The sequence below is a fragment of the Mytilus trossulus genome, chromosome 7, assembly GCF_036588685.1.
Source record: "Mytilus trossulus isolate FHL-02 chromosome 7, PNRI_Mtr1.1.1.hap1, whole genome shotgun sequence".
NCBI lineage: Eukaryota > Metazoa > Mollusca > Bivalvia > Mytilida > Mytilidae > Mytilus > Mytilus trossulus.
Window position 1 is genome coordinate 52458389 of NC_086379.1, and position 26389 is coordinate 52484777.

Sequence of the window (26389 nt, forward strand, 5' to 3'; positions counted from 1 at the left end):
CTATTCTTGTGAGCTTCGCTTTTACGATTATTTCATGTCTCGCAGGAATGATTATGCTTACCATTGCTATAACAGGACTAGATCGCACATGGGCACACTCTTGGTCAAACGGAGCTGCAATTTCGTTAATATCTAATGATCCCGAGTTCAAAGTCCATTGGCATCGATATTTTTTAAATAAAACATTAACCGCCTAATAGATTTAGTTTCACACCTCAATTATAAATTGGAAATGCAGCACAAAATTCGCAAAAATAATAAAGTTCATTACAGCCGTACCTAAAATATTCAGTGTACTTACATCTGCAGTTTTAAACTGTGTATCTTCTCAGTTGAGCACAGGTCTACTCTTCGGTATAATACTATAGTTGCTCTTTTCTGGGATAAATGTTCTCCTGGATCCTGTATCAACTTTCCAAGTTATAGCGGATCCTTCAATCATTCCATATATCATCATCCTTTTCATACTAGCTATCACGGCTACATTATCTTGCCTGTTGTTCGTTTTTAAATCTTCACTGTTCGGATTTTAGGGTTCAGGTTGGCTGTCATGGCTTGAATGGCATTATTCCTTTTAGAATCGTCTAGTGAATATCCTGCATATTCACATGTATCCCGTCTAGACATACTTGCTCACTGGAAACATGAATATCAACACTTGTGCTAAGTCTCAAATAGGCTGCGGTCGAAGCATGACATACTAATCCGACTGTGATCCGTTTAAATGTGATACTACCTTTTCTCCCTCTGTTTTTACAGGCGGAACACTTGTTAACGACTGAAATCGACCACACTTGCTTCTGTAATGTCCAATTTCACCACATTTATAACATGTAACACTACCTTTGCTACTTTGTGGTGATTTGAGGTATTTTGAAAGCATCATCCTCTTTGTGCTGAGTTTTTGATTTTTTCCCCTTGAATATTGATCCTTGTTTTTAGTTTCAACGGAATACACATTCTTTTTCATCTAATTCTTTTCCAAAGCCTGATACATTCTTTCTCCATGGCACTCGTCACATCATCTTGTAAAGTTTTAAATCCAAAACGTCTAACTAAGGAAGATAGATAAGAAGTTATCAATATCCTTTAACTTTACTTTCCGCTAGATTATTTTCTCTCTCCAAATAATTCAAAAGTTGGTGACTGTTGGACGCTTCTATCCAATCGGAATAGAGATAAAGGATACAACAGATACAGTAAAGTCGGCCTCATATCTTGACTTATATCTAGAAATTGACAATGAGGGTCGGTTGAAAACAAAACGACAAATGAGATAATTTCAGCTTTCCTATTGTGAACTTTCCATATCTGAATGGTCTAGAACCTGATTATGTATCTATTAAATTTACTGCTTGTGCTGATCTTTATAATTATTGTCTGAGGTCGACAACATCAGGACTTCTTCGTGTACCAAGACCTAATTCTATTATTTTTTTTAAAAACATTTTAATATTCTGGTCTTATTACCTGGAATAATTTACCAAATAATATTAAAGAAATAGATAATTTAGGTAATTTAAGACCAACTGTTCAAACTATTTTCTAACTGAATAGAATGAAGATGCACGAAACTAATGTATTTTTTTCTTCTTCTATACTGAATGCATATGTACTTATTCAATATTTAAGCTGCTATATTTAACTGTATTATGTATTTTATTTTGTATGTATTTTTTTTTCCGTTTTCTTATTTGTATTAATAGTTTTTGAAGGTCTCATGGAAGATTAACATGTAATTGTTAAATGTGCTACCTTCGTTAAATAAAGAATTTTATTATTATTAATATAGCTACATTCCAGCAGCACCTGCATACGGGGTATATATCTCCCAATTGATACGACATTCCCGTGCTTGTATTTTCTATCATGATTTTCTTGATAGAGGGTGGCTGCTCACAAGGAAGCTATTTAACCAAGAATTCCAAACGTTAAGTTAAATAATCTCTTCGTAAATGTTACGGACGACACGACATCACGAGTTGGTTGACCGTCATGAAATAACCGTTTCACAGATGATATCGGATATGTTCCTTACGTCGTTACTATAATGCCCTTCTCTTTTAGAATGTGACCTACCGAATTATACTTCTTATCGGATTTGTTATATTAAAATGAGCAACATGACGGGTGCCACATGTGGAGCAGGATAAGATCGCCCCTAGTTTTTGGTGGGGTTCGTGTTGCTTATTCTGTATTTTTATATGTTGTGTCATGTGTACTATTGTTTGTCTGTTTGTCTTTTTTCATTTTTAGCTATGGCGTTTATTTTCGATTTATGAGTTTGGCTGTCCCTCTGGTATCTTTCGTCCCTCTTTTTTTCTTTGGTAGTCTTAACTCCTCTGATTCACCACAAGCATCAATGAAAGTCTTAATACTATTTTCCTGAACTGTGTCTGAACTAGCAGTACTTTTATTTTATCGACGTTACTTTCAAATAAAATCGACAATATTTTAACGAGAACTGCAAATAAAGTAAGCTGCAACATAAACAATGATTCAAATGTATCTGTTTGCTTTCAACAAAGCAGGATACATGATAGACATGCGAATACTATTTTGTATCTATATACTAGTAGTAAAATGGTCGACTGCAGGATACAGAAGTTCTTCCAGCTACAGAAAAAACACACTTACTATACAAATCCTTGATGAACTAAATTAAATGTATTATAGTGACATTCGCCATCAGTGATCGCTGTGGATAGTAAACTTAGAACTGATAGTAAACTTGGAATTGATGGTAAAAAGCAAATACAAGTTATTTATAGTTAATTTATTTTCATATTATACAGTAAAACGCAAAAATAATTGTTATCAACGAAAAACAACAACAGTGATTTTTGAAAAAAGGGGGAGGGATAAAAAAAATATCCTGTCCCCAAGAACCTAGACTCGCTTTAGGGTCTATAAATTTGAAAACAGTCTATACAAAAAAAATGCGTGAAAAGAGCTCTTTTCGTTTGAAATTTATGTTATACTTTTCAGAAATTCAAAAGTTGAAAAAACGATTTACACATTTATATGAATCAAGCAGTTTCAATCTGGAATATCTCGATTGCCAATTACACGGACCACCAGGTGTAATGAACTGTATACCTGAATCAAACACAATCATATTTTCCCGGTATCAAACTTTATAAATTTACCTTTATAGTTACCTTGACATCATTCTGTATGCATCGGATTTGTACCTTTATAAAAATGTTGGAGTGGGAAATTTGAATTTATAAACAAGTAATATACTACCGTAAGTTTTGTTTATTATTAGTATTAATTCTGAACGTTCTCTATGAAAAGAATATGATTGGTTCGTCGAATCATTTTTGAACAAGGAATTTTTTTACCCATTCACACCTACACGTTTTTTTGTAGTTTTCTATTTCTCAATCATGATTGGTGAAAATGATAATATCCGAAATATTTGTATTTTTTATGTTCTTGTTTTTAGTGAGTTGTTAAAAAAATTGCTTATAGTAGTTGTAAATAGACTGTTAGAGTGACATTTCTGTCGTTGAGTGCGTGTTTGAGGTCCTTTTTCCATGACTTGTCCTATAATTTTTCTTGTTGGATATGGACCTACTTTAGAAACCTTTATAATGTTTCAGTGACGGATCCAGAAATTTTCATAAGTGGGGGCCCACAGACTGCCTAAGAGGGGGCCCGCTCCAGTCACGCACAGTCACGGATTCCCTATATATGAGCAACCATTGTTTTCCCCAAAAAGGGGGGACAGGCCCCCTGCCCCTCCCCCTCTAAATCCGCCTTTGAAGTTGTTCAGATAAACTATGTCTTATCTTATCTTAATGTGTTCCATTTTTTACGTAATTCATCTTTATAATTTTAACTTCATACATTTTTTCATGTAATGCATTTTTTTGTTCTAAGATGTAACATGTAACCTTTAATAACCTGTATGTCGTGCTGTCTTTTTATTCTTACTGTCAAAGACAATTCCACAGTTCATTCATATACACGAATTAGTACTGTTATTCAACGATAGCCAACTTAGTTTTCTCTATTGTTTCAAATTCTCCTACGCGGCTTTTTAAAGCGGACTATACGGTATGGATGTTTCTCGTACGGTTGCCTATAATTGCTTACATCCACTTCATTTGAATAGTTTTTTCATTGGCAAACATATACTACATTTCGTTATCTTATAAAATATCTGAAAAGAAAACCCATGCAGCTTCATTTTCGGCATGTCCGACAGATAAAACAAGTTTTTGAGTGAATATTTCTTTTTTCATTTCTTTTTGATAAAACCTTCAAAATTCTCAAAATGTTCAAGTCATTAAAATGTTGAATAATTTGGTTAGAGGTTGAAGAATACAAAAATGCTGTTACAACTTCAAATAGACCTGGGAACAGTATATCTAACAATATATATGTTCCTTAATAGACTCATAAAGATGTGATATTGCGATTGATTGATTAATTGTTTGGTTTATTGATTGGTTGGTTGACACGTTTGATTGATTGATTGTTACTAAAACTTTCAAAATGAAACAAATTCATTTTTATTTTACACAAAATTGTATGGTTTTTACTATTCACTACACATACATATGGTTCAATATTTTAAAGACATACGTACAGTTCTCTGAGCACAGTGTACTATGCTCTGATCTCAATGGTTTATATTTGTTGTCATGGCAAATACTCTAGAACTATTGAAATCAATATATCAAAAAGGTGTGGGTGATTAAGAAAGAGAATTAAGACTGACTGAAAAGGGTATGTATATAGCGACCTACGAACCTCACCTTTGACATTTAAACAAACAGCAACCAATCAATCAACGGAACTTGAGTTTTAAATGTGCTTCAATGTACAACAGGGTGGCACTTTTCAAATAATTTGGATGGAGAGACGTTGGGAACGACATTAACTTGCTAATTACTTTTAATATTATCATGTCAACCCAGTTCTTGTTTTATCATAGAATCTGTTTACAACAATGACTAAAAGGAGAGCGAAAGAACAGAAAGTGCCAGAAGAACCAGAAGAAAGGTAAGCACTTTTAATTTGTTGCCTCTAATGCTCTATTTCAGGCATACACAAAGTTGCAATTCAGTTATTACATACATATATGTCATATCGACTCGATAAATCATAACAGAGGATGGAGTGATTTTCAATGGTTGGTTGTTGCTGACAGAGAGAATGTACCAAGGATGCAATTTAAAGCATAATCAATTTAAAAAAAAAGACAACACAACGGCAAAGAACGAAAACGAAAAAGGACAGACGACACTATTTTAACATTACACAGAAAACCAAAGATTGGACAAGACGAACCCAACCAAAAAACGTACGGTGAACTCGTGTGCTGGCCTGGCAAGCAGTTTCTGTTCCACGTGTGGCATCCATCATGTTGCTCATTCATCAATATATAACTGATGATAAAATGTTAGGAGAAAAAAAATTATATTTAATCTATATTTATCCTCCTTATCCATTTCGTGATCAATTTGTTAAATGCACACGTCGAATAGTGTATGCAGCGTATCATTGGTGACTATGGTCATTTCATTCGGACAGATAAAATCAAACGTTGCTTGTGCAATAGATTAGTAGAAATGCAGACCTCATTATGATTTCAAATACTAGAAGCAAATTTAAGTAATCCATACATTTTTGTATGTCAAACGCTCTGAAAACTGCACAAAGCCTGCATGGCGTCATGGCTCTATCAGGCTAATGAAGGAAGTACAAGTAGTTGAAAATGCGCCTACAAACTCAAATTAGTCGGAATTCATTTGTAAACTTAAAATCAGTGTTCACTGATGATATACACATGCTGCTAAAAACTCATTTTCAGATGCAAATCATTTAAATCAATATGTATTTTCAACGAAAACCAAAACTACAGATTCCGACTGCAGTAGATTTAAAAAGTTACTCAGAGCTTATATTGTTCGAAAATTATGCACGTAGACTTCAAGTTAGAATAAACTTTTGACTTGACTTTGATTTTTAACAGCTCGAGTATGCAGATATATTTTTAATTTCAATATTCAAAGAAAGGAATTCATAAGGGACGACATCAAAAGATCGATGTAGGATAAAAAAAAAAACTTAAATCAAATAGTTTGGGGGTGGGGGTCAACATTGCTGGAAGTTTTGTTAATCTAAAATCGATTTTACATATATCCCTATTGGTCAATCAATTTTTCACAAATTAAGTTAAGAGGGGGGGGGGGGGGGGGGGGGGGGGGTCAGTGAAAAAACTGTGAATTAAGTTTTTTATCCTTCATTGAACTTTTGATGTTGTCCCTTAGTGATTTCAGTGCTTTCTTTGGATAGTTAAATTAAAAACCAATAAGGTCAAGTGGACACATTCTAATCGTGTATTGCAATTATAATTATTCACATGTGCAACTATATAGACCAACTATATACAACAACAAGTTAAAAACAATTTTTATTTATAAGAGCACCCTTTTACTTTTTTATAGATACTTCCTGAATCCAGAGTCAGTCAGTTCTCACTTATTTTGTTCTATATGTCAGGATGTTTTCAACCAGCCATACAGAGCTCCATGTGGTCATAGTTTCTGCAAAGCAGTAAGTGATGGAAAGATACATTCAATAGTTAAAATAATACTCTGAATGTCCAATGGTTTCAGACCGGTCTATATCGTTCGCCTGGTTGCATGAGTTTACCAAAAGCAACTATTTAGTAGTACTTTTAGATTGATGAGGTTGAGCAGTCCTCTAACGGGTCACCCTGGGGCAATATTTTTCTTTTATATTTGTATTCTCCTTTTTTAGTGAGCTTTTCTCATCACTTGGCGTCCGTCGTTTGTCGTCGTCCGTCGTCGTCCTGCGTTAACTTTTACAAAAATCTTCTCCTCTGAAACTACTTGGCCAAATTTCACCAAACTTGGCCACAATCATCATTGGGGTATCTAGTTTGAAATGAGTCCGGTGACCTGGTCAACCAACCAAGATGGCTGCCATGGCTAAAAATAGAACATAGGGATAAAACTGCCGATTTTTGCATACAACTCAAAAACCAAAGCATTTAGAGCAAATCTGACAGGAGGTAAAATTGTTTCTCAGGTCAAGATCTATTTGCCCTGAAATTTTTAGATGAATCCGACAACCTTTTGTTTGGTTGCTGCCCCTGAATAAGTAATTTAAGGAAATTTTGCCGTTTTTGGTTATATCTTGAATAATATTATTATAGATAAAGATAAACTGTAAGCAGCAATAATGTTAAGCAAAGTAAGATTTACAAATAAGTCAATATGATCGAAATGGTCAGGTGACCCCCTAAGGAGTTATTGCCTTTTATAGTCAATTTTTAACCATTTTTGTAAATCTTAGTTATCTTTTACAAAAATCTTCTCCTCTGCAAATACTGGGCCAAATTAATTTAAACTTGGCCACAATCATCTTTGGGTTATCTAGTTTAAAAAATGTGTCCGATGACCCGGCCATCCAACCAAGCTGGCCACCACAGCTAAAAATAGAACATAGGGGTAAAATGCAGTTTTTTGCTAATAACTCAAAAATCAAAGCATTTAGAGCAAATCGGATGGAGGTTTAACTCTTTATCAGGTCAAGATCTATCTGCCCTGAAATTTTCAGATGAATCGGACAACCTTTTGTTGGGTTGCTGCCCCTGAATTTGGTAATTTAAAGGAAATATTGCCGTTTTTGGTATTATCTTGAATATTATTATAGATAAAGATAAACTGTAAACAGCAAAAATGTTCAGCAAAGTAAGATTTACAAATAAGCCAAATTGACCGAAATGGTCAATTGACCCCCTAGGGAGTTATTGCCCCTTATAGTCAATTTTTAACAATTTACATAAAATTTGTTAATTTTTACTAACATTTTCAACTGAAACAACTGGGCCAAGTTCATTATAGGTAGAGATAATTGTAAGCAGCAAGAATGTTCAGTATGAACAAACACATCACCATCACCAAAACACAATTTTGTCATGAATCCATCTGCTTCCTCTGTTTAATATTCACATAGACCAAGGTGAGCGACACAGGCTCTTTAGAGCCTCTAGTTTCATTTTGCTTAATTTGCTATTTATTAATTCTTATTTACTGTTTGCTGATTTCAGTGTATCACGGCATGGTTACGGAACAGCAAGACTTGTCCAGAGGACAGGTAAGTCAGTTTATTCAGCAGCCATATTAGTACTGTAAAATGGCTTCCTGTAGATTTCTAACTTTTGGTTTTGTTTTTTTAAATAAATTAAGAAATTGCTATTTTTTTTACATTATGATCATTGATCGATTGTTGTTTACTGTTCGTTGAATGGCAAATATTGCATGGATGTCTCTTTCGGATTCGGTATGCACCTGAAATTACAAAATAATTGTCATTACAACTTATTGTGTTTTTTTCTGTTTTAGAAAGAGCTTACAGTTACACCAAATGCACCATGACTTTATTGTTGAAAATATTATAGGCGATCAAATGGTGAGTTAATGTCGTATAATTTTTTTTTGTCTGCTTGTTTTATGCACTGTTGATTAAAATGTTTATATATGGATAAATGTTATATGGATAAATAACAGCAAATGTTGAAAAAAAAAACATTGAGGCAGGACCAACCTACGTCATAGATTTAGACACCTAGAGGACATCACATGGAGTCTGAAACCACGGTCAATTTCCTTACTATTAAGTAGTTTCAAATATATAACAAGATATTTGATATGATTATCAATTTGACAAGAGACAACTTTCTTTCAGACCAATAAGACACGAGTTTTGTCTTGTGATGTGATAAAGTCACCGATATGAACTCAAATCAACAACCCAAAATAAATAGAAAACCATAAACTAGATTGTTGCTATGTTTATAAGGAGGTATAAGGGAGTTCCATTGAACACTTATTCATGATGATATTTGGTACATCTGAAAACGCTAGCTACTTTCTTATTTCAGGTTGCATGTCCATTTAGAAAATCAGGCTGTGATTTCATTGGGCAGTTGCAAATGTTAAAATCTCACAAGAAATCCTGTGAATTTAATCCAATTAACCTACCTGAATTTCTGAAAATGAAAGAAAAAGAAAATACTCCAGGTGAGTCTTATATTTTCAACTGAAAGTACTTATTAATATTTTCTTGTAAGTGGCAATGTTATGACAGTGATTTTAAAAATATCAGATATTATACCTCCAATTTTTTCACTGAAGTTAAAGTCCACTGGTTAACTTACATGGGGCAAACTTTTACACCTATCCATAAGCAATGTTGATTTCTTGAATTATTAAAATAAGGAACACTTCAAAATGAATTGTACAAGAAATTAGTCTTGTATGTGTTTTGTGAAATTAATATCTGTTATCAACAGATTTTATGATTGGTTTCTATAGACATTCACCTATAACAATTATAGGTGTAAAGGATATATTATAACAATTAAGATTTAGAAAATTAATTGCTATGTATCTTTTTTCAGATTCACATGTTACAGATGACGAAGTCCTGTCATCTCCAGCAAAGCCGTCCTTAATGATGAGACTGTTTCGTTCTGGTGACAGTCAGAAATCTTTGTTGAAAACTATGTTTGAAGACAAAGAAAATACGCCTTCAACTTGATATAAATCTTCGTATTTTGCTATTTATTTTCTCATGTTTATTAAATAATATACTTATTTGCAATTTATTTTCTTATAGCCCTTTATTTAACCCAATAATTTTGTCATCATGAAAGTATCAGAATGCGAAACATAAAGATCTGTGTTTTTTCTTGTTGTTGACGATTTTACGGTTGACTATAATTGCTTACAGATCTACTTCATTTGAATTTAGGGCCGTGGATAGTTGTCTTTTTTGCAATCATACCACATCTCCTTATTTTGATATAGGTCGGAATTTCTTCTTGTGAACTTTTAGGACGCCAACAAAACCTTGTCGTCTTGTGCACAGAATGGTTCATTTTTTTTTGTACAATAATCAGGCCGTATGTTTCCTCGTTGGATTCTTTTTTATCTATCATTTTGGATCTTTTTAAAGCTCGATATGAGCTATTGATTTTGCTCATTGTTGAAGGTCGTATGGTGACACAGAGTTGCTAATTTTTACGTATTTTTTTCTTTCTCTGGGGGATATTTGTGTAATTGGCAATCATATCATATCTTCTTACTTTTATATTCATACCCATGTCAGATAGACGTTATCTTCCTGATTTCTTACATCCACCAACCATGGTATCAAAAGTCTGGCGTACTCAATTATAATCCTGGTACCTTTGATAACTAATTAGCTGATACGGTGATTTGATGAACAAAACCAAATTGAATGGTTTCTGATTTTTCTTTAAAGAATATTATACTTTATAGAGCAAACTATTTATAGGAAGATGCACAATGAACTCACACTTTGATTTAAATTAAAAAAAATCTAACAAGCAAACAAAAATGGATAACAGAATGGACGATTTAGTACCCTGAAATATCTATAAAAACATATATACATTTATCTGAGAGCATTACACGTGCAATAAAACTCTGAAGCTCTGGATTTGATTTTTGATTTTTTTCATGTTTTAACGGATATTTTAGGCAATGCATTTGGGCTGTTTCGTGGCGGCCAGTTTTTATTGTTGGAGGAAGCCCGAGTGTCCGTAGAAAACCACCGACTTTCGGTAGGAAAACTAACCATCCTAGTCAATTAAGATTTGGAGTCAAGTGTACCCACCGCACCCGCACGAGGGGGGTTCGAACTCACAACCTCTGCTGACTGGCTTGTGATTCCAGAAGTAACGTCCTAAACCACTCGGCCACCGAGGCCCTCTAAAGCTATGGATCCCGCTAGTGTCTCTATATAAATAAAGTTACAAATCTCATTCGTTTAAAATAATAAAAATCACAAAAACACAGAACTCAGAAAGAACTTTGTAACGGAGTCTCTAATCGAATTACAAAATCAAAATCAAAATCTCAAATACATCAAACGAATGGACAACAACTGTCATATTCCTGACTTTGTACAGGCATCGTCTTATGCAGAAAATGGTAGATTAATAAAAATGGAAAATGGAAATTAATGGGTAATGTGTCATAGAGACAAACAACCCGACCAAAGAGCAGAACATTGCCGTGGTCCAACAATGGGTTTTCAACACATCAAGAAAATCCCACACCAAAAGGCACGTCCCAGCCGCCTCAAGTCTGGTTTTATAGCTAGCTGAACCTCTCTCATGCTTAGACATGCTCTATGGCTCACAAATTATTGATTATTATTTTTTGTAAAAAAGATAACAGCGATTCGACAGGTGATTAAAACATATATTACAACTCCAAAGCCGTTCATCCCATAATGATATAAAGAAGGTTTGTGGTAAAATATAGTCTATATATGATCGCACACTTACAGGCAATCTAAAAAAAACCATGAAAGCATGCAGTTGAAAGTTTCACATCTGCGTTTAAGAAAATAGTGTGATTTGGTTGTATCAAGAAAGTATATAACAAAAAGTTGGGACACAAACAACTCCTCCAAATTATTTTTGCTACCTGTCTGTACGAGATCACCCATCATACAATAATATTGTTGATTCGCACGGGGATAACAATATCATTTAAAGATCTAACATTTTATGTCATGTCACAGAAAACTTTCGAGGTCTTACACCTTATAATTTTATCATATTCTAATGCCTTATTTGATGAAAATACCACGATCCGTAATACAGATAAGGTGTAACTGATAAGACAGAACAGTATTGTAGTAGCCCAATTATTCAGTATTGTTGATACCCCAAGATGATTGTACTCATAGTAACTCTAGCTCTAGTAGTAGGAACTCAAGCACAAATATGCTGTGTTCCTGCACAGTGGGAAGGAACGGAGGGAACGATTATTGCAGTTTCTCAAAATGATACAGCAGATCCGATGATAGTTACGGTAGGTCAAGTCAAATAAGGATGAAGAAATAGAACGCCGAGGTCGTATTTATTGACCCCAAAAAATTCTTTCTCAGAACATCTTGAAGAATATCAGAACCTAATATAGAAATAAATTTTTTAACTGTATTGGCAATTTGCTGGACTGGAATATCGATTTAAGAATCTCTACCGCCAGATATATTTCAGACAATACACGTATCATATTAAGGATGTCTTTAATTTTTCTAAGACCTCAGGATTTCCTAAATTATCTGAATCTAGGTAGGAGACATGAACATCGGTGTATTATGTACATGCTTGTTTATCATGTATCTTACAATGTAACATTCGCTTGAACCATTGAAGAGGTCTTGAACATCAATATTTTATTTCCAAACTCCTAGTAGATAGATATCTTAATTTCAACTTCACATTGTCAATAAATATAATGCGACTTCTTAAAAGCGAACTGTGGAGGTTCTTTAAGAAACTTAAATAAAAGATTTTTGTCTATTTTTGGAGGTTATATAATATTGACGATTTCAGATATAACTATGAACTCATTTAATTGTTTTGTTTTTATTTGCAGGGTGCTATAAGTGTTGCGTATGATGCCACCAACAAACGTATCGCTGCAATGTTGTACATGAGTACAGGAGGATATAACGGAAATGTTGGTGTCATTTTGAATTATGCACAGGCAAGTACATATTTGAGTTTGTTCAGCATTTCATGTGTATTTTAGTCTAGACGTTGTATAATGAACTGTCGATGTGACCTCATATTGAACCGACAGTCATAAAACCAAACATAGATAGAACTAGAAAGCGACTACGTGCAATTGGATATTTCTAGGTCTGTTTAATTTTTGTTCAGCCTGCAACTTTGGTAGCAAAAGCCAGACATAGCGATCCTACAATTCCCTCGTCAGCGGTGGCGGCGTCCACTAATCTTCACTCTGTGATTTCCGTTTTTGAAATTTTAAATACTACCTTTAACTGTCCGGGATTTCTAATAAACTTGGACAGAACTATGCTTATCAATTGTATACCTTTTAAAATACGATACTTATAGACTGTAACCGTGAAGATTTAAATTTGAAATGTGATTGTCTATCAAATGATAAAATCTCTCTTCGTTATTTCAGGGCATTCAATACACAGTTAGTGGCAATAACTGCACTAGAACACCTCTTGGAGCATTTGTTCCTAACTGTATTCCAAGTAAGTAACCTCTTTATTAGTTTACTAAACTCGACAATTTTTTAAGCCAATATGTGTTTTTCTCTAGTATTTTCGGTATTCAATCTCTCTGTAGGTGTTAAACGATTGGAATTATTATCCAATGTCTCCTTTCATTCATAAAGATATATAATAAAAGAACATATTTCTTTAAAAAAAAATTACTTCTCTTGGGTTTTTGTTTTAGCTGGGTGGCGGGTCCATTGTCCTATACTACAAACTGTCCTGATTGTTGTATTGGATGAACTATTCACACACTTGGTGATTAGTCAAACCAAATATAAAGCAATCTTCTTAGGATGCTAATGTGGGACTGGTGGTTGCTTTCTAAATGCCCAGTGGCAAATATTTCAAACAAGTTTGTAAGGACAACAATTTACATTTGATGTACATGTATTAAGTATGTGCAAGAGCTACAGTTTTTCAATTAATGGGTGTTATCTAAATTATAAAGCTATTTATCATTTAATGTAGGCTGCATATGTATGAACACATTTTAATTCAAACTTAAAATTAAAATCATGTATGTAAAACACATATTATATCTCCCTTCTACGTTTTAACCTTTAGGTGATGCTAAATTGCAGAGATCAAGCTATATGGGACCTCCCAGTAACAAGATGATGATAAATTCATACACCTACATGAGAGGACCATTAGAAGTTGGTGTAACAGTAACAGCTAATACATGTGTACCAGTGGGAGAGTTGATCAATGGTCAAACTCCAAATGGTACATTTTTTTTTAATTTATTGTGTGTATGTTATCTTATCTGAAATTATTATCATAGAAGAAAAACAATAATCATTGTTAAAATATAAGATGTGATGTCCTCAGTGAATCAGCTGCCCACTTAAGACCACGTGAACAGGTAGGGGTTCATCTAAATCCCCCATATTGGAAAATAAGCAAACATAAGCATTTTTACATAACTTTTTAAATGATTGAAAACAAAACTAAAATTCAAGATAGATTTGAATGAGCATAGAACAATAAACAAAACACTTTTTATTTTAACTCGATTCACAAATAAATACTTCTCTGTTGTTCTTAAAGACTCCTGTAAATTGATTCCAAGTGTGCATAACTTCTTTTTTATTCCGAATTGCTGCAAATAAAAAGAATCTTCCTTCCTGGCAACAATTATTACCATAACATACTGCATAATCTTATTGTTTCATTTTTAGAATTTGTTATACAGAGTGTTGGTTTCAGTAACATTACTCCAGGAATAAGCAAGGCTGATTCATTTACTCCACCCAGCAGCTGTTTAAACAGTCCTTTGGTCCAAGCTGTAAGTAGCTAGTATCACAACATTCATTTTGTAACCTAGGCCAATGAGGGCAGGAAACAGGGGCATTAAAAGCTTTGCATGCATGAGAGAAAGTAAGGCAGATACCTAAGAATTCTTTGAGGGCCATTGTTTGCCTTATATAATAAAAGCGTTAAAGATTATCAATCAAAGAGGATAAATTTACACTTCTACCCAATATATCATAAATAAAAGTGGAAAGATTATTTTTGGAAAACTTGAACAAAAGAAATTGATCCAGTCAGTCAGTGTTAGTCAACATTACAGAGTACAGACATACATGTATTTGAAATTCTTGTCTTGCTGAATTCTTCTATTAGAAAAGTTAACAGTAAAAGGTATGGTTTACTTTTTAAATTGTTACTTGGATGGAGAGTTGTCTCATTGGCACTCACACCACATCTTCCTATATCTATTCAGAATTTAAATTTAATTTCACAACTGTATCTATAATTCAGCAGTTTCTGTTTGAGATTGATTACAATTGCAATAAATTTCTTTTCTTGTTTTCAGAACTTGATTCCAATGCAAGGCAGACTTTTGAGAAGATACTTAGATTTATTGCCATAGGCAAATTTCATATGATGCCCATTGTGCACTTCAATAAACAGGATAAAATACTTGTCATGCATCTTTGAACATATTGTAATTTTTCAAAATAAACTTATTTTTTGTGTGAATTTTGAAAGATTCCCATTTATTTGGTAGCTCTAAAACAGGAATTACAAGAATGTGTCCTTAGTACACGGATGCATATCACTTTCTATGTTCAATGGACTGTAATATTCTGGTAAAAACTAAAATTTGCATTAGATTAGAAGGATCATAATATTCTGGTAAAAACTAAAATTTGCATTAGATTAGAAAGATCATATCATAGTGAACATGCATTTCAGGTTGATTGGACCAAAACCTCAGCAAAACTTTCTTGACCAAAAACTTTAACCTGAAGCATGAAAGAAAAACAAAGAGATGGACCAACAGAATAACAAACAGACACACAGACCGAAAAAAACATAATGCCCTTTAGTAGGGCATAAAAATCCTGAACATAGAAAGGAAACGCATCTGCATCTTTATCACTGTAGATATATTGGGGACAATGCTATGCAACTTTGCATATAAAATAGGGAAGATATGGTATTATTGCCAATGAGACAACTATCCACAAAAGACCAAATGACATATAAATTAATAAATATAGGTAATTGTAGGGCCTTCATCACAACAATGAGCAAAACCTGTACTGCATAGTAAGCTATACATGGCCTCCAAATGACCAATGTAAAACTATTCAAAAAGTAAAACTAACAGCCTATTCAGTAACAAACAATCACTGAATTACAGGCTCCTTACATAGGAAAGGTGCATACAGAGCGTGGCGGGGTTAAAACTATTTTGAAGGTGTCAACCTTCCCTCTAATCTTGGTTGGAAAAGCTTAATTTTTCACATATGAGAAAATTAACAACAGGAAGTCCTTTTTATCATTTAATGATGACAACACTATTTAATCTAATGTTTGTACACAATTTTAACAGTGCAACATTTTGATTCTATAACAAATAAAGCACATTAAGCAAAAAGCATATTTTTGATTTCAAGTAAACATTCTTGGCAGTAATAATACTTTACATGTAAAGTTTTAACTAATCTCATTTTCAATTTACCAGCAAACTACATTATGATAAGAGAAACATTATAATGAATAAGTCAATGCCTGCATAATAGTTACGAAATTAATAATGACATTTGTAAAAGAAAAAAAAATCATTCATTCACCCTTGATTTTATAACAATAACACATATTCAGCAAAATTAAAGTATATTTTTGACAATAAATTATAATCTAAACCCTAGTATGACCTATTAAATAAATTTAGATTTTTCAAATAACTTTAGTCTAGTTTTGACATGAAAATATCAGCCATGCAAACTTTTAGCCTTAACAGTTTGCTAAAAGCTGAAAATTAAAACAGAATATATGAATTATTGACAGATCTGTAAAAGTGAACACATTCCTGTTGGCCCCATATCAAAAACTAACAAATGAAAAATAACTCGTTTTTATTCTTCAAAATTATCCACAAATAAGTGATCTCCTGAAATTAATTATGTTTTGCAATACATATAAAGACAAAATAAAAAGCTACTATGCATTAAAACATGGATGATATATGCAAAAACAGAATAATAATAAATGAATAAAAAATAAACACAACCTAATTGAGCTGCCTTTTGAATCTTTCAAAATAAATGTACTGGAACTGTACTACAGCCATTTGACCTGCTATACAAATGTTTAATTGCACTGTAAAAAAACCCAAATAAACAGAGTATCTGAGATTCTCCTAAAATAATATTGTAATGCAAGTTATCATTTAAATATTACAACTTATAAACCACCAATAAAATCAATTATCTATTGCTTATCTTACAAAATCATATTTATATTATGATATTTACAAATCTTATGATTAATCATTTCCCTAAATTAAGAGATTCCATATTTCTAGAATATTGATAAAATTTCTATGACACCTTTGGCTCGACTAAATTAACCAGGGAAGACACAATCAAGAATACATTTTGTCATTTTATTTCAAGAAATGCAGCATTTGAATGGTTATTGAAGAAAAAAAGAAAGAAAAAATTAAATTAAATTTCCAATATCTCTGGAATAAATCTTTGGATACTGTTTTTTATTCTATTTTTTTCTGATTTGAGTGTAAAAATACAGCAAAGCTGTACTGTGGAAAGTATCACAGTGATAACATTTTGAAGTTAACAGAAAAAGTTCACCTGTTGATTACAAAGCAAACTGAACTAATAATAACGATAACATACATCTAAAACAAGATTGTGTCCCAAGTACACGGATGCCTCACTTGCACTATCATTTTTTATGTTCAGTGGACTGTGAAATTGGGGTAAAAACTCTAATTGTGCATTAATTTTGATGCAAAATTAGAAAGATCATATTTTTCACAAATTAAGTTAAGAGGGGGGGGGGGGGGGGGGGGGGGGGGGTCAGTGAAAAAACTGTGAATTAAGTTTTTTATCCTTCATTGAACTTTTGATGTTGTCCCTTAGTGATTTCAGTGCTTTCTTTGGATAGTTAAATTAAAAACCAATAAGGTCAAGTGGACACATTCTAATCGTGTATTGCAATTATAATTATTCACATGTGCAACTATATAGACCAACTATATACAACAACAAGTTAAAAACAATTTTTATTTATAAGAGCACCCTTTTACTTTTTTATAGATACTTCCTGAATCCAGAGTCAGTCAGTTCTCACTTATTTTGTTCTATATGTCAGGATGTTTTCAACCAGCCATACAGAGCTCCATGTGGTCATAGTTTCTGCAAAGCAGTAAGTGATGGAAAGATACATTCAATAGTTAAAATAATACTCTGAATGTCCAATGGTTTCAGACCGGTCTATATCGTTCGCCTGGTTGCATGAGTTTACCAAAAGCAACTATTTAGTAGTACTTTTAGATTGATGAGGTTGAGCAGTCCTCTAACGGGTCACCCTGGGGCAATATTTTTCTTTTATATTTGTATTCTCCTTTTTTAGTGAGCTTTTCTCATCACTTGGCGTCCGTCGTTTGTCGTCGTCCGTCGTCGTCCTGCGTTAACTTTTACAAAAATCTTCTCCTCTGAAACTACTTGGCCAAATTTCACCAAACTTGGCCACAATCATCATTGGGGTATCTAGTTTGAAATGAGTCCGGTGACCTGGTCAACCAACCAAGATGGCTGCCATGGCTAAAAATAGAACATAGGGATAAAACTGCCGATTTTTGCATACAACTCAAAAACCAAAGCATTTAGAGCAAATCTGACAGGAGGTAAAATTGTTTCTCAGGTCAAGATCTATTTGCCCTGAAATTTTTAGATGAATCCGACAACCTTTTGTTTGGTTGCTGCCCCTGAATAAGTAATTTAAGGAAATTTTGCCGTTTTTGGTTATATCTTGAATAATATTATTATAGATAAAGATAAACTGTAAGCAGCAATAATGTTAAGCAAAGTAAGATTTACAAATAAGTCAATATGATCGAAATGGTCAGGTGACCCCCTAAGGAGTTATTGCCTTTTATAGTCAATTTTTAACCATTTTTGTAAATCTTAGTTATCTTTTACAAAAATCTTCTCCTCTGCAAATACTGGGCCAAATTAATTTAAACTTGGCCACAATCATCTTTGGGTTATCTAGTTTAAAAAATGTGTCCGATGACCCGGCCATCCAACCAAGCTGGCCACCACAGCTAAAAATAGAACATATGGGTAAAATGCAGTTTTTTGCTAATAACTCAAAAATCAAAGCATTTAGAGCAAATCGGATGGAGGTTTAACTCTTTATCAGGTCAAGATCTATCTGCCCTGAAATTTTCAGATGAATCGGACAACCTTTTGTTGGGTTGCTGCCCCTGAATTTGGTAATTTAAAGGAAATATTGCCGTTTTTGGTATTATCTTGAATATTATTATAGATAAAGATAAACTGTAAACAGCAAAAATGTTCAGCAAAGTAAGATTTACAAATAAGCCAAATTGACCGAAATGGTCAATTGACCCCCTAGGGAGTTATTGCCCCTTATAGTCAATTTTTAACAATTTACATAAAATTTGTTAATTTTTACTAACATTTTCAACTGAAACAACTGGGCCAAGTTCATTATAGGTAGAGATAATTGTAAGCAGCAAGAATGTTCAGTATGAACAAACACATCACCATCACCAAAACACAATTTTGTCATGAATCCATCTGCTTCCTCTGTTTAATATTCACATAGACCAAGGTGAGCGACACAGGCTCTTTAGAGCCTCTAGTTTCATTTTGCTTAATTTGCTATTTATTAATTCTTATTTACTGTTTGCTGATTTCAGTGTATCACGGCATGGTTACGGAACAGCAAGACTTGTCCAGAGGACAGGTAAGTCAGTTTATTCAGCAGCCATATTAGTACTGTAAAATGGCTTCCTGTAGATTTCTAACTTTTGGTTTTGTTTTTTTAAATAAATTAAGAAATTGCTATTTTTTTTACATTATGATCATTGATCGATTGTTGTTTACTGTTCGTTGAATGGCAAATATTGCATGGATGTCTCTTTCGGATTCGGTATGCACCTGAAATTACAAAATAATTGTCATTACAACTTATTGTGTTTTTTTCTGTTTTAGAAAGAGCTTACAGTTACACCAAATGCACCATGACTTTATTGTTGAAAATATTATAGGCGATCAAATGGTGAGTTAATGTCGTATAATTTTTTTTTGTCTGCTTGTTTTATGCACTGTTGATTAAAATGTTTATATATGGATAAATGTTATATGGATAAATAACAGCAAATGTTGAAAAAAAAACATTGAGGCAGGACCAACCTACGTCATAGATTTAGACACCTAGAGGACATCACATGGAGTCTGAAACCACGGTCAATTTCCTTACTATTAAGTAGTTTCAAATATATAACAAGATATTTGATATGATTATCAATTTGACAAGAGACAACTTTCTTTCAGACCAATAAGACACGAGTTTTGTCTTGTGATGTGATAAAGTCACCGATATGAACTCAAATCAACAACCCAAAATAAATAGAAAACCATAAACTAGATTGTTGCTATGTTTATAAGGAGGTATAAGGGAGTTCCATTGAACACTTATTCATGATGATATTTGGTACATCTGAAAACGCTAGCTACTTTCTTATTTCAGGTTGCATGTCCATTTAGAAAATCAGGCTGTGATTTCATTGGGCAGTTGCAAATGTTAAAATCTCACAAGAAATCCTGTGAATTTAATCCAATTAACCTACCTGAATTTCTGAAAATGAAAGAAAAAGAAAATACTCCAGGTGAGTCTTATATTTTCAACTGAAAGTACTTATTAATATTTTCTTGTAAGTGGCAATGTTATGACAGTGATTTTAAAAATATCAGATATTATACCTCCAATTTTTTCACTGAAGTTAAAGTCCACTGGTTAACTTACATGGGGCAAACTTTTACACCTATCCATAAGCAATGTTGATTTCTTGAATTATTAAAATAAGGAACACTTCAAAATGAATTGTACAAGAAATTAGTCTTGTATGTGTTTTGTGAAATTAATATCTGTTATCAACAGATTTTATGATTGGTTTCTATAGACATTCACCTATAACAATTATAGGTGTAAAGGATATATTATAACAATTAAGATTTAGAAAATTAATTGCTATGTATCTTTTTTCAGATTCACATGTTACAGATGACGAAGTCCTGTCATCTCCAGCAAAGCCGTCCTTAATGATGAGACTGTTTCGTTCTGGTGACAGTCAGAAATCTTTGTTGAAAACTATGTTTGAAGACAAAGAAAATACGCCTTCAACTTGATATAAATCTTCGTATTTTGCTATTTATTTTCTCATGTTTATTAAATAATATACTTATTTGCAATTTATTTTCTTATAGCCCTTTATTTAACCCAATAATTTTGTCATCATGAAAGTATCAGAATGCGAAACATAAAGATCTGTGTTTTTTCTTGTTGTTGACGATTTTACGGTTGACTATAATTGCTTACAGATCTACTTCATTTGAATTTAGGGCCGTGGATAGTTGTCTTTTTTGCAATCATACCACATCTCCTTATTTTGATATAGGTCGGAATTTCTTCTTGTGAACTTTTAGGACGCCAACAAAACCTTGTCGTCTTGTGCACAGAATGGTTCATTTTTTTTTGTACAATAATCAGGCCGTATGTTTCCTCGTTGGATTCTTTTTTATCTATCATTTTGGATCTTTTTAAAGCTCGATATGAGCTATTGATTTTGCTCATTGTTGAAGGTCGTATGGTGACACAGAGTTGCTAATTTTTACGTATTTTTTTCTTTCTCTGGGGGATATTTGTGTAATTGGCAATCATATCATATCTTCTTACTTTTATATTCATACCCATGTCAGATAGACGTTATCTTCCTGATTTCTTACATCCACCAACCATGGTATCAAAAGTCTGGCGTACTCAATTATAATCCTGGTACCTTTGATAACTAATTAGCTGATACGGTGATTTGATGAACAAAACCAAATTGAATGGTTTCTGATTTTTCTTTAAAGAATATTATACTTTATAGAGCAAACTATTTATAGGAAGATGCACAATGAACTCACACTTTGATTTAAATTAAAAAAAATCTAACAAGCAAACAAAAATGGATAACAGAATGGACGATTTAGTACCCTGAAATATCTATAAAAACATATATACATTTATCTGAGAGCATTACACGTGCAATAAAACTCTGAAGCTCTGGATTTGATTTTTGATTTTTTTCATGTTTTAACGGATATTTTAGGCAATGCATTTGGGCTGTTTCGTGGCGGCCAGTTTTTATTGTTGGAGGAAGCCCGAGTGTCCGTAGAAAACCACCGACTTTCGGTAGGAAAACTAACCATCCTAGTCAATTAAGATTTGGAGTCAAGTGTACCCACCGCACCCGCACGAGGGGGGTTCGAACTCACAACCTCTGCTGACTGGCTTGTGATTCCAGAAGTAACGTCCTAAACCACTCGGCCACCGAGGCCCTCTAAAGCTATGGATCCCGCTAGTGTCTCTATATAAATAAAGTTACAAATCTCATTCGTTTAAAATAATAAAAATCACAAAAACACAGAACTCAGAAAGAACTTTGTAACGGAGTCTCTAATCGAATTACAAAATCAAAATCAAAATCTCAAATACATCAAACGAATGGACAACAACTGTCATATTCCTGACTTTGTACAGGCATCGTCTTATGCAGAAAATGGTAGATTAATAAAAATGGAAAATGGAAATTAATGGGTAATGTGTCATAGAGACAAACAACCCGACCAAAGAGCAGAACATTGCCGTGGTCCAACAATGGGTTTTCAACACATCAAGAAAATCCCACACCAAAAGGCACGTCCCAGCCGCCTCAAGTCTGGTTTTATAGCTAGCTGAACCTCTCTCATGCTTAGACATGCTCTATGGCTCACAAATTATTGATTATTATTTTTTGTAAAAAAGATAACAGCGATTCGACAGGTGATTAAAACATATATTACAACTCCAAAGCCGTTCATCCCATAATGATATAAAGAAGGTTTGTGGTAAAATATAGTCTATATATGATCGCACACTTACAGGCAATCTAAAAAAAACCATGAAAGCATGCAGTTGAAAGTTTCACATCTGCGTTTAAGAAAATAGTGTGATTTGGTTGTATCAAGAAAGTATATAACAAAAAGTTGGGACACAAACAACTCCTCCAAATTATTTTTGCTACCTGTCTGTACGAGATCACCCATCATACAATAATATTGTTGATTCGCACGGGGATAACAATATCATTTAAAGATCTAACATTTTATGTCATGTCACAGAAAACTTTCGAGGTCTTACACCTTATAATTTTATCATATTCTAATGCCTTATTTGATGAAAATACCACGATCCGTAATACAGATAAGGTGTAACTGATAAGACAGAACAGTATTGTAGTAGCCCAATTATTCAGTATTGTTGATACCCCAAGATGATTGTACTCATAGTAACTCTAGCTCTAGTAGTAGGAACTCAAGCACAAATATGCTGTGTTCCTGCACAGTGGGAAGGAACGGAGGGAACGATTATTGCAGTTTCTCAAAATGATACAGCAGATCCGATGATAGTTACGGTAGGTCAAGTCAAATAAGGATGAAGAAATAGAACGCCGAGGTCGTATTTATTGACCCCAAAAAATTCTTTCTCAGAACATCTTGAAGAATATCAGAACCTAATATAGAAATAAATTTTTTAACTGTATTGGCAATTTGCTGGACTGGAATATCGATTTAAGAATCTCTACCGCCAGATATATTTCAGACAATACACGTATCATATTAAGGATGTCTTTAATTTTTCTAAGACCTCAGGATTTCCTAAATTATCTGAATCTAGGTAGGAGACATGAACATCGGTGTATTATGTACATGCTTGTTTATCATGTATCTTACAATGTAACATTCGCTTGAACCATTGAAGAGGTCTTGAACATCAATATTTTATTTCCAAACTCCTAGTAGATAGATATCTTAATTTCAACTTCACATTGTCAATAAATATAATGCGACTTCTTAAAAGCGAACTGTGGAGGTTCTTTAAGAAACTTAAATAAAAGATTTTTGTCTATTTTTGGAGGTTATATAATATTGACGATTTCAGATATAACTATGAACTCATTTAATTGTTTTGTTTTTATTTGCAGGGTGCTATAAGTGTTGCGTATGATGCCACCAACAAACGTATCGCTGCAATGTTGTACATGAGTACAGGAGGATATAACGGAAATGTTGGTGTCATTTTGAATTATGCACAGGCAAGTACATATTTGAGTTTGTTCAGCATTTCATGTGTATTTTAGTCTAGACGTTGTATAATGAACTGTCGATGTGACCTCATATTGAACCGACAGTCATAAAACCAAACATAGATAGAACTAGAAAGCGACTACGTGCAATTGGATATTTCTAGGTCTGTTTAATTTTTGTTCAGCCTGCAACTTTGGTAGCAAAAGCCAGACATAGCGATCCTACAATTCCCTCGTCAGCGGTGGCGGCGTCCACTAATCTTCACTCTGTGATTTCCGTTTTTGAAATTTTAAATACTACCTTTAACTGTCCGGGATTTCTAATAAACTTGGACAGAACTATGCTTATCAATTGTATACCTTTTAAAATACGATACTTATAGACTGTAACCGTGAAGATTTAAATTTGAAATGTGATTGTCTATCAAATGATAAAATCTCTCTTCGTTATTTCAGGGCATTCAATACACAGTTAGTGGCAATAACTGCACTAGAACACCTCTTGGAGCATTTGTTCCTAACTGTATTCCAAGTAAGTAACCTCTTTATTAGTTTACTAAACTCGACAATTTTTTAAGCCAATATGTGTTTTTCTCTAGTATTTTCGGTATTCAATCTCTCTGTAGGTGTTAAACGATTGGAATTATTATCCAATGTCTCCTTTCATTCATAAAGATATATAATAAAAGAACATATTTCTTTAAAAAAAAATTACTTCTCTTGGGTTTTTGTTTTAGCTGGGTGGCGGGTCCATTGTCCTATACTACAAACTGTCCTGATTGTTGTATTGGATGAACTATTCACACACTTGGTGATTAGTCAAACCAAATATAAAGCAATCTTCTTAGGATGCTAATGTGGGACTGGTGGTTGCTTTCTAAATGCCCAGTGGCAAATATTTCAAACAAGTTTGTAAGGACAACAATTTACATTTGATGTACATGTATTAAGTATGTGCAAGAGCTACAGTTTTTCAATTAATGGGTGTTATCTAAATTATAAAGCTATTTATCATTTAATGTAGGCTGCATATGTATGAACACATTTTAATTCAAACTTAAAATTAAAATCATGTATGTAAAACACATATTATATCTCCCTTCTACGTTTTAACCTTTAGGTGATGCTAAATTGCAGAGATCAAGCTATATGGGACCTCCCAGTAACAAGATGATGATAAATTCATACACCTACATGAGAGGACCATTAGAAGTTGGTGTAACAGTAACAGCTAATACATGTGTACCAGTGGGAGAGTTGATCAATGGTCAAACTCCAAATGGTACATTTTTTTTTAATTTATTGTGTGTATGTTATCTTATCTGAAATTATTATCATAGAAGAAAAACAATAATCATTGTTAAAATATAAGATGTGATGTCCTCAGTGAATCAGCTGCCCACTTAAGACCACGTGAACAGGTAGGGGTTCATCTAAATCCCCCATATTGGAAAATAAGCAAACATAAGCATTTTTACATAACTTTTTAAATGATTGAAAACAAAACTAAAATTCAAGATAGATTTGAATGAGCATAGAACAATAAACAAAACACTTTTTATTTTAACTCGATTCACAAATAAATACTTCTCTGTTGTTCTTAAAGACTCCTGTAAATTGATTCCAAGTGTGCATAACTTCTTTTTTATTCCGAATTGCTGCAAATAAAAAGAATCTTCCTTCCTGGCAACAATTATTACCATAACATACTGCATAATCTTATTGTTTCATTTTTAGAATTTGTTATACAGAGTGTTGGTTTCAGTAACATTACTCCAGGAATAAGCAAGGCTGATTCATTTACTCCACCCAGCAGCTGTTTAAACAGTCCTTTGGTCCAAGCTGTAAGTAGCTAGTATCACAACATTCATTTTGTAACCTAGGCCAATGAGGGCAGGAAACAGGGGCATTAAAAGCTTTGCATGCATGAGAGAAAGTAAGGCAGATACCTAAGAATTCTTTGAGGGCCATTGTTTGCCTTATATAATAAAAGCGTTAAAGATTATCAATCAAAGAGGATAAATTTACACTTCTACCCAATATATCATAAATAAAAGTGGAAAGATTATTTTTGGAAAACTTGAACAAAAGAAATTGATCCAGTCAGTCAGTGTTAGTCAACATTACAGAGTACAGACATACATGTATTTGAAATTCTTGTCTTGCTGAATTCTTCTATTAGAAAAGTTAACAGTAAAAGGTATGGTTTACTTTTTAAATTGTTACTTGGATGGAGAGTTGTCTCATTGGCACTCACACCACATCTTCCTATATCTATTCAGAATTTAAATTTAATTTCACAACTGTATCTATAATTCAGCAGTTTCTGTTTGAGATTGATTACAATTGCAATAAATTTCTTTTCTTGTTTTCAGAACTTGATTCCAATGCAAGGCAGACTTTTGAGAAGATACTTAGATTTATTGCCATAGGCAAATTTCATATGATGCCCATTGTGCACTTCAATAAACAGGATAAAATACTTGTCATGCATCTTTGAACATATTGTAATTTTTCAAAATAAACTTATTTTTTGTGTGAATTTTGAAAGATTCCCATTTATTTGGTAGCTCTAAAACAGGAATT

The 26389-nt window shown here is 33.2% G+C and overlaps 4 protein-coding genes across 5 annotated transcripts; all 4 read left to right on the forward strand.

Annotated features, from left to right (window-relative positions):
• The first annotated feature begins 3130 nt into the window (after nucleotides 1-3130).
• Nucleotides 3131-9646, forward strand: LOC134727127 (RING finger protein 151-like). 2 transcript variants are annotated; one of them, XM_063591508.1, is made up of 7 exons: nucleotides 3131-3250; nucleotides 4949-5016; nucleotides 6465-6573; nucleotides 8096-8142; nucleotides 8391-8457; nucleotides 8930-9068; nucleotides 9449-9646. In XM_063591508.1, exons 2-7 carry the CDS (start codon nucleotides 4964-4966, stop codon nucleotides 9586-9588), a joined length of 555 nt encoding a protein of 184 aa, XP_063447578.1. In that variant the 5' UTR covers nucleotides 3131-3250; nucleotides 4949-4963; the 3' UTR covers nucleotides 9589-9646. The 2 variants fall into 2 exon arrangements, with proteins under 2 accessions (XP_063447578.1, XP_063447579.1); XM_063591509.1 differs by lacking the exon at nucleotides 3131-3250 and adding an exon at nucleotides 3292-3310.
• A 2001-nt stretch (nucleotides 9647-11647) lies between these two features.
• LOC134727128 (uncharacterized) lies at nucleotides 11648-15111 on the forward strand. The gene is made up of 6 exons (XM_063591511.1): nucleotides 11648-11897; nucleotides 12468-12578; nucleotides 13026-13101; nucleotides 13690-13851; nucleotides 14307-14413; nucleotides 14945-15111. Exons 1-6 carry the CDS (start codon nucleotides 11757-11759, stop codon nucleotides 14999-15001), a joined length of 654 nt encoding a protein of 217 aa, XP_063447581.1. The 5' UTR covers nucleotides 11648-11756; the 3' UTR covers nucleotides 15002-15111.
• Nucleotides 15112-15926: 815 nt separating this feature from the next.
• Nucleotides 15927-20880, forward strand: LOC134726511 (E3 ubiquitin-protein ligase LNX-like). Its single transcript, XM_063590917.1, has 6 exons — nucleotides 15927-15949; nucleotides 17568-17808; nucleotides 19331-19377; nucleotides 19626-19692; nucleotides 20164-20302; nucleotides 20683-20880. Exons 1-6 carry the CDS (start codon nucleotides 15927-15929, stop codon nucleotides 20820-20822), a joined length of 657 nt encoding a protein of 218 aa, XP_063446987.1. The 3' UTR covers nucleotides 20823-20880.
• Nucleotides 20881-22881: 2001 nt separating this feature from the next.
• On the forward strand, nucleotides 22882-26345 carry LOC134727129 (uncharacterized). Its single transcript, XM_063591512.1, has 6 exons — nucleotides 22882-23131; nucleotides 23702-23812; nucleotides 24260-24335; nucleotides 24924-25085; nucleotides 25541-25647; nucleotides 26179-26345. Exons 1-6 carry the CDS (start codon nucleotides 22991-22993, stop codon nucleotides 26233-26235), a joined length of 654 nt encoding a protein of 217 aa, XP_063447582.1. The 5' UTR covers nucleotides 22882-22990; the 3' UTR covers nucleotides 26236-26345.
• The last annotated feature ends 44 nt before the right edge of the window (nucleotides 26346-26389 follow it).

Bases quoted from the DNA above. Each gene is read 5' to 3' on its own strand.
- LOC134727127 (XM_063591508.1), top strand. From the start codon at position 4,964: ATGACTAAAAGGAGAGCGAAAGAACAGAAAGTGCCAGAAGAACCAGAA. The intron at 6,574-8,095 runs GTAAGTGATGGA...TGCTGATTTCAG, and splicing joins GTCATAGTTTCTGCAAAGCA to TGTATCACGGCATGGTTACG. The intron at 8,143-8,390 runs GTAAGTCAGTTT...TTTCTGTTTTAG, and splicing joins AAGACTTGTCCAGAGGACAG to AAAGAGCTTACAGTTACACC.
- LOC134727128 (XM_063591511.1), top strand. From the start codon at position 11,757: ATGATTGTACTCATAGTAACTCTAGCTCTAGTAGTAGGAACTCAAGCA. The intron at 11,898-12,467 runs GTAGGTCAAGTC...TTTTATTTGCAG, and splicing joins CAGATCCGATGATAGTTACG to GGTGCTATAAGTGTTGCGTA. The intron at 13,852-14,306 runs GTACATTTTTTT...TTTCATTTTTAG, and splicing joins CAATGGTCAAACTCCAAATG to AATTTGTTATACAGAGTGTT.
- LOC134727129 (XM_063591512.1), top strand. From the start codon at position 22,991: ATGATTGTACTCATAGTAACTCTAGCTCTAGTAGTAGGAACTCAAGCA. The intron at 24,336-24,923 runs GTAAGTAACCTC...TTTAACCTTTAG, and splicing joins TGTTCCTAACTGTATTCCAA to GTGATGCTAAATTGCAGAGA. The intron at 25,648-26,178 runs GTAAGTAGCTAG...TCTTGTTTTCAG, and splicing joins ACAGTCCTTTGGTCCAAGCT to AACTTGATTCCAATGCAAGG.
- LOC134726511 (XM_063590917.1), top strand. From the start codon at position 15,927: ATGACAACACTATTTAATCTAAT. The intron at 17,809-19,330 runs GTAAGTGATGGA...TGCTGATTTCAG, and splicing joins GTCATAGTTTCTGCAAAGCA to TGTATCACGGCATGGTTACG. The intron at 20,303-20,682 runs GTGAGTCTTATA...ATCTTTTTTCAG, and splicing joins AGAAAAAGAAAATACTCCAG to ATTCACATGTTACAGATGAC.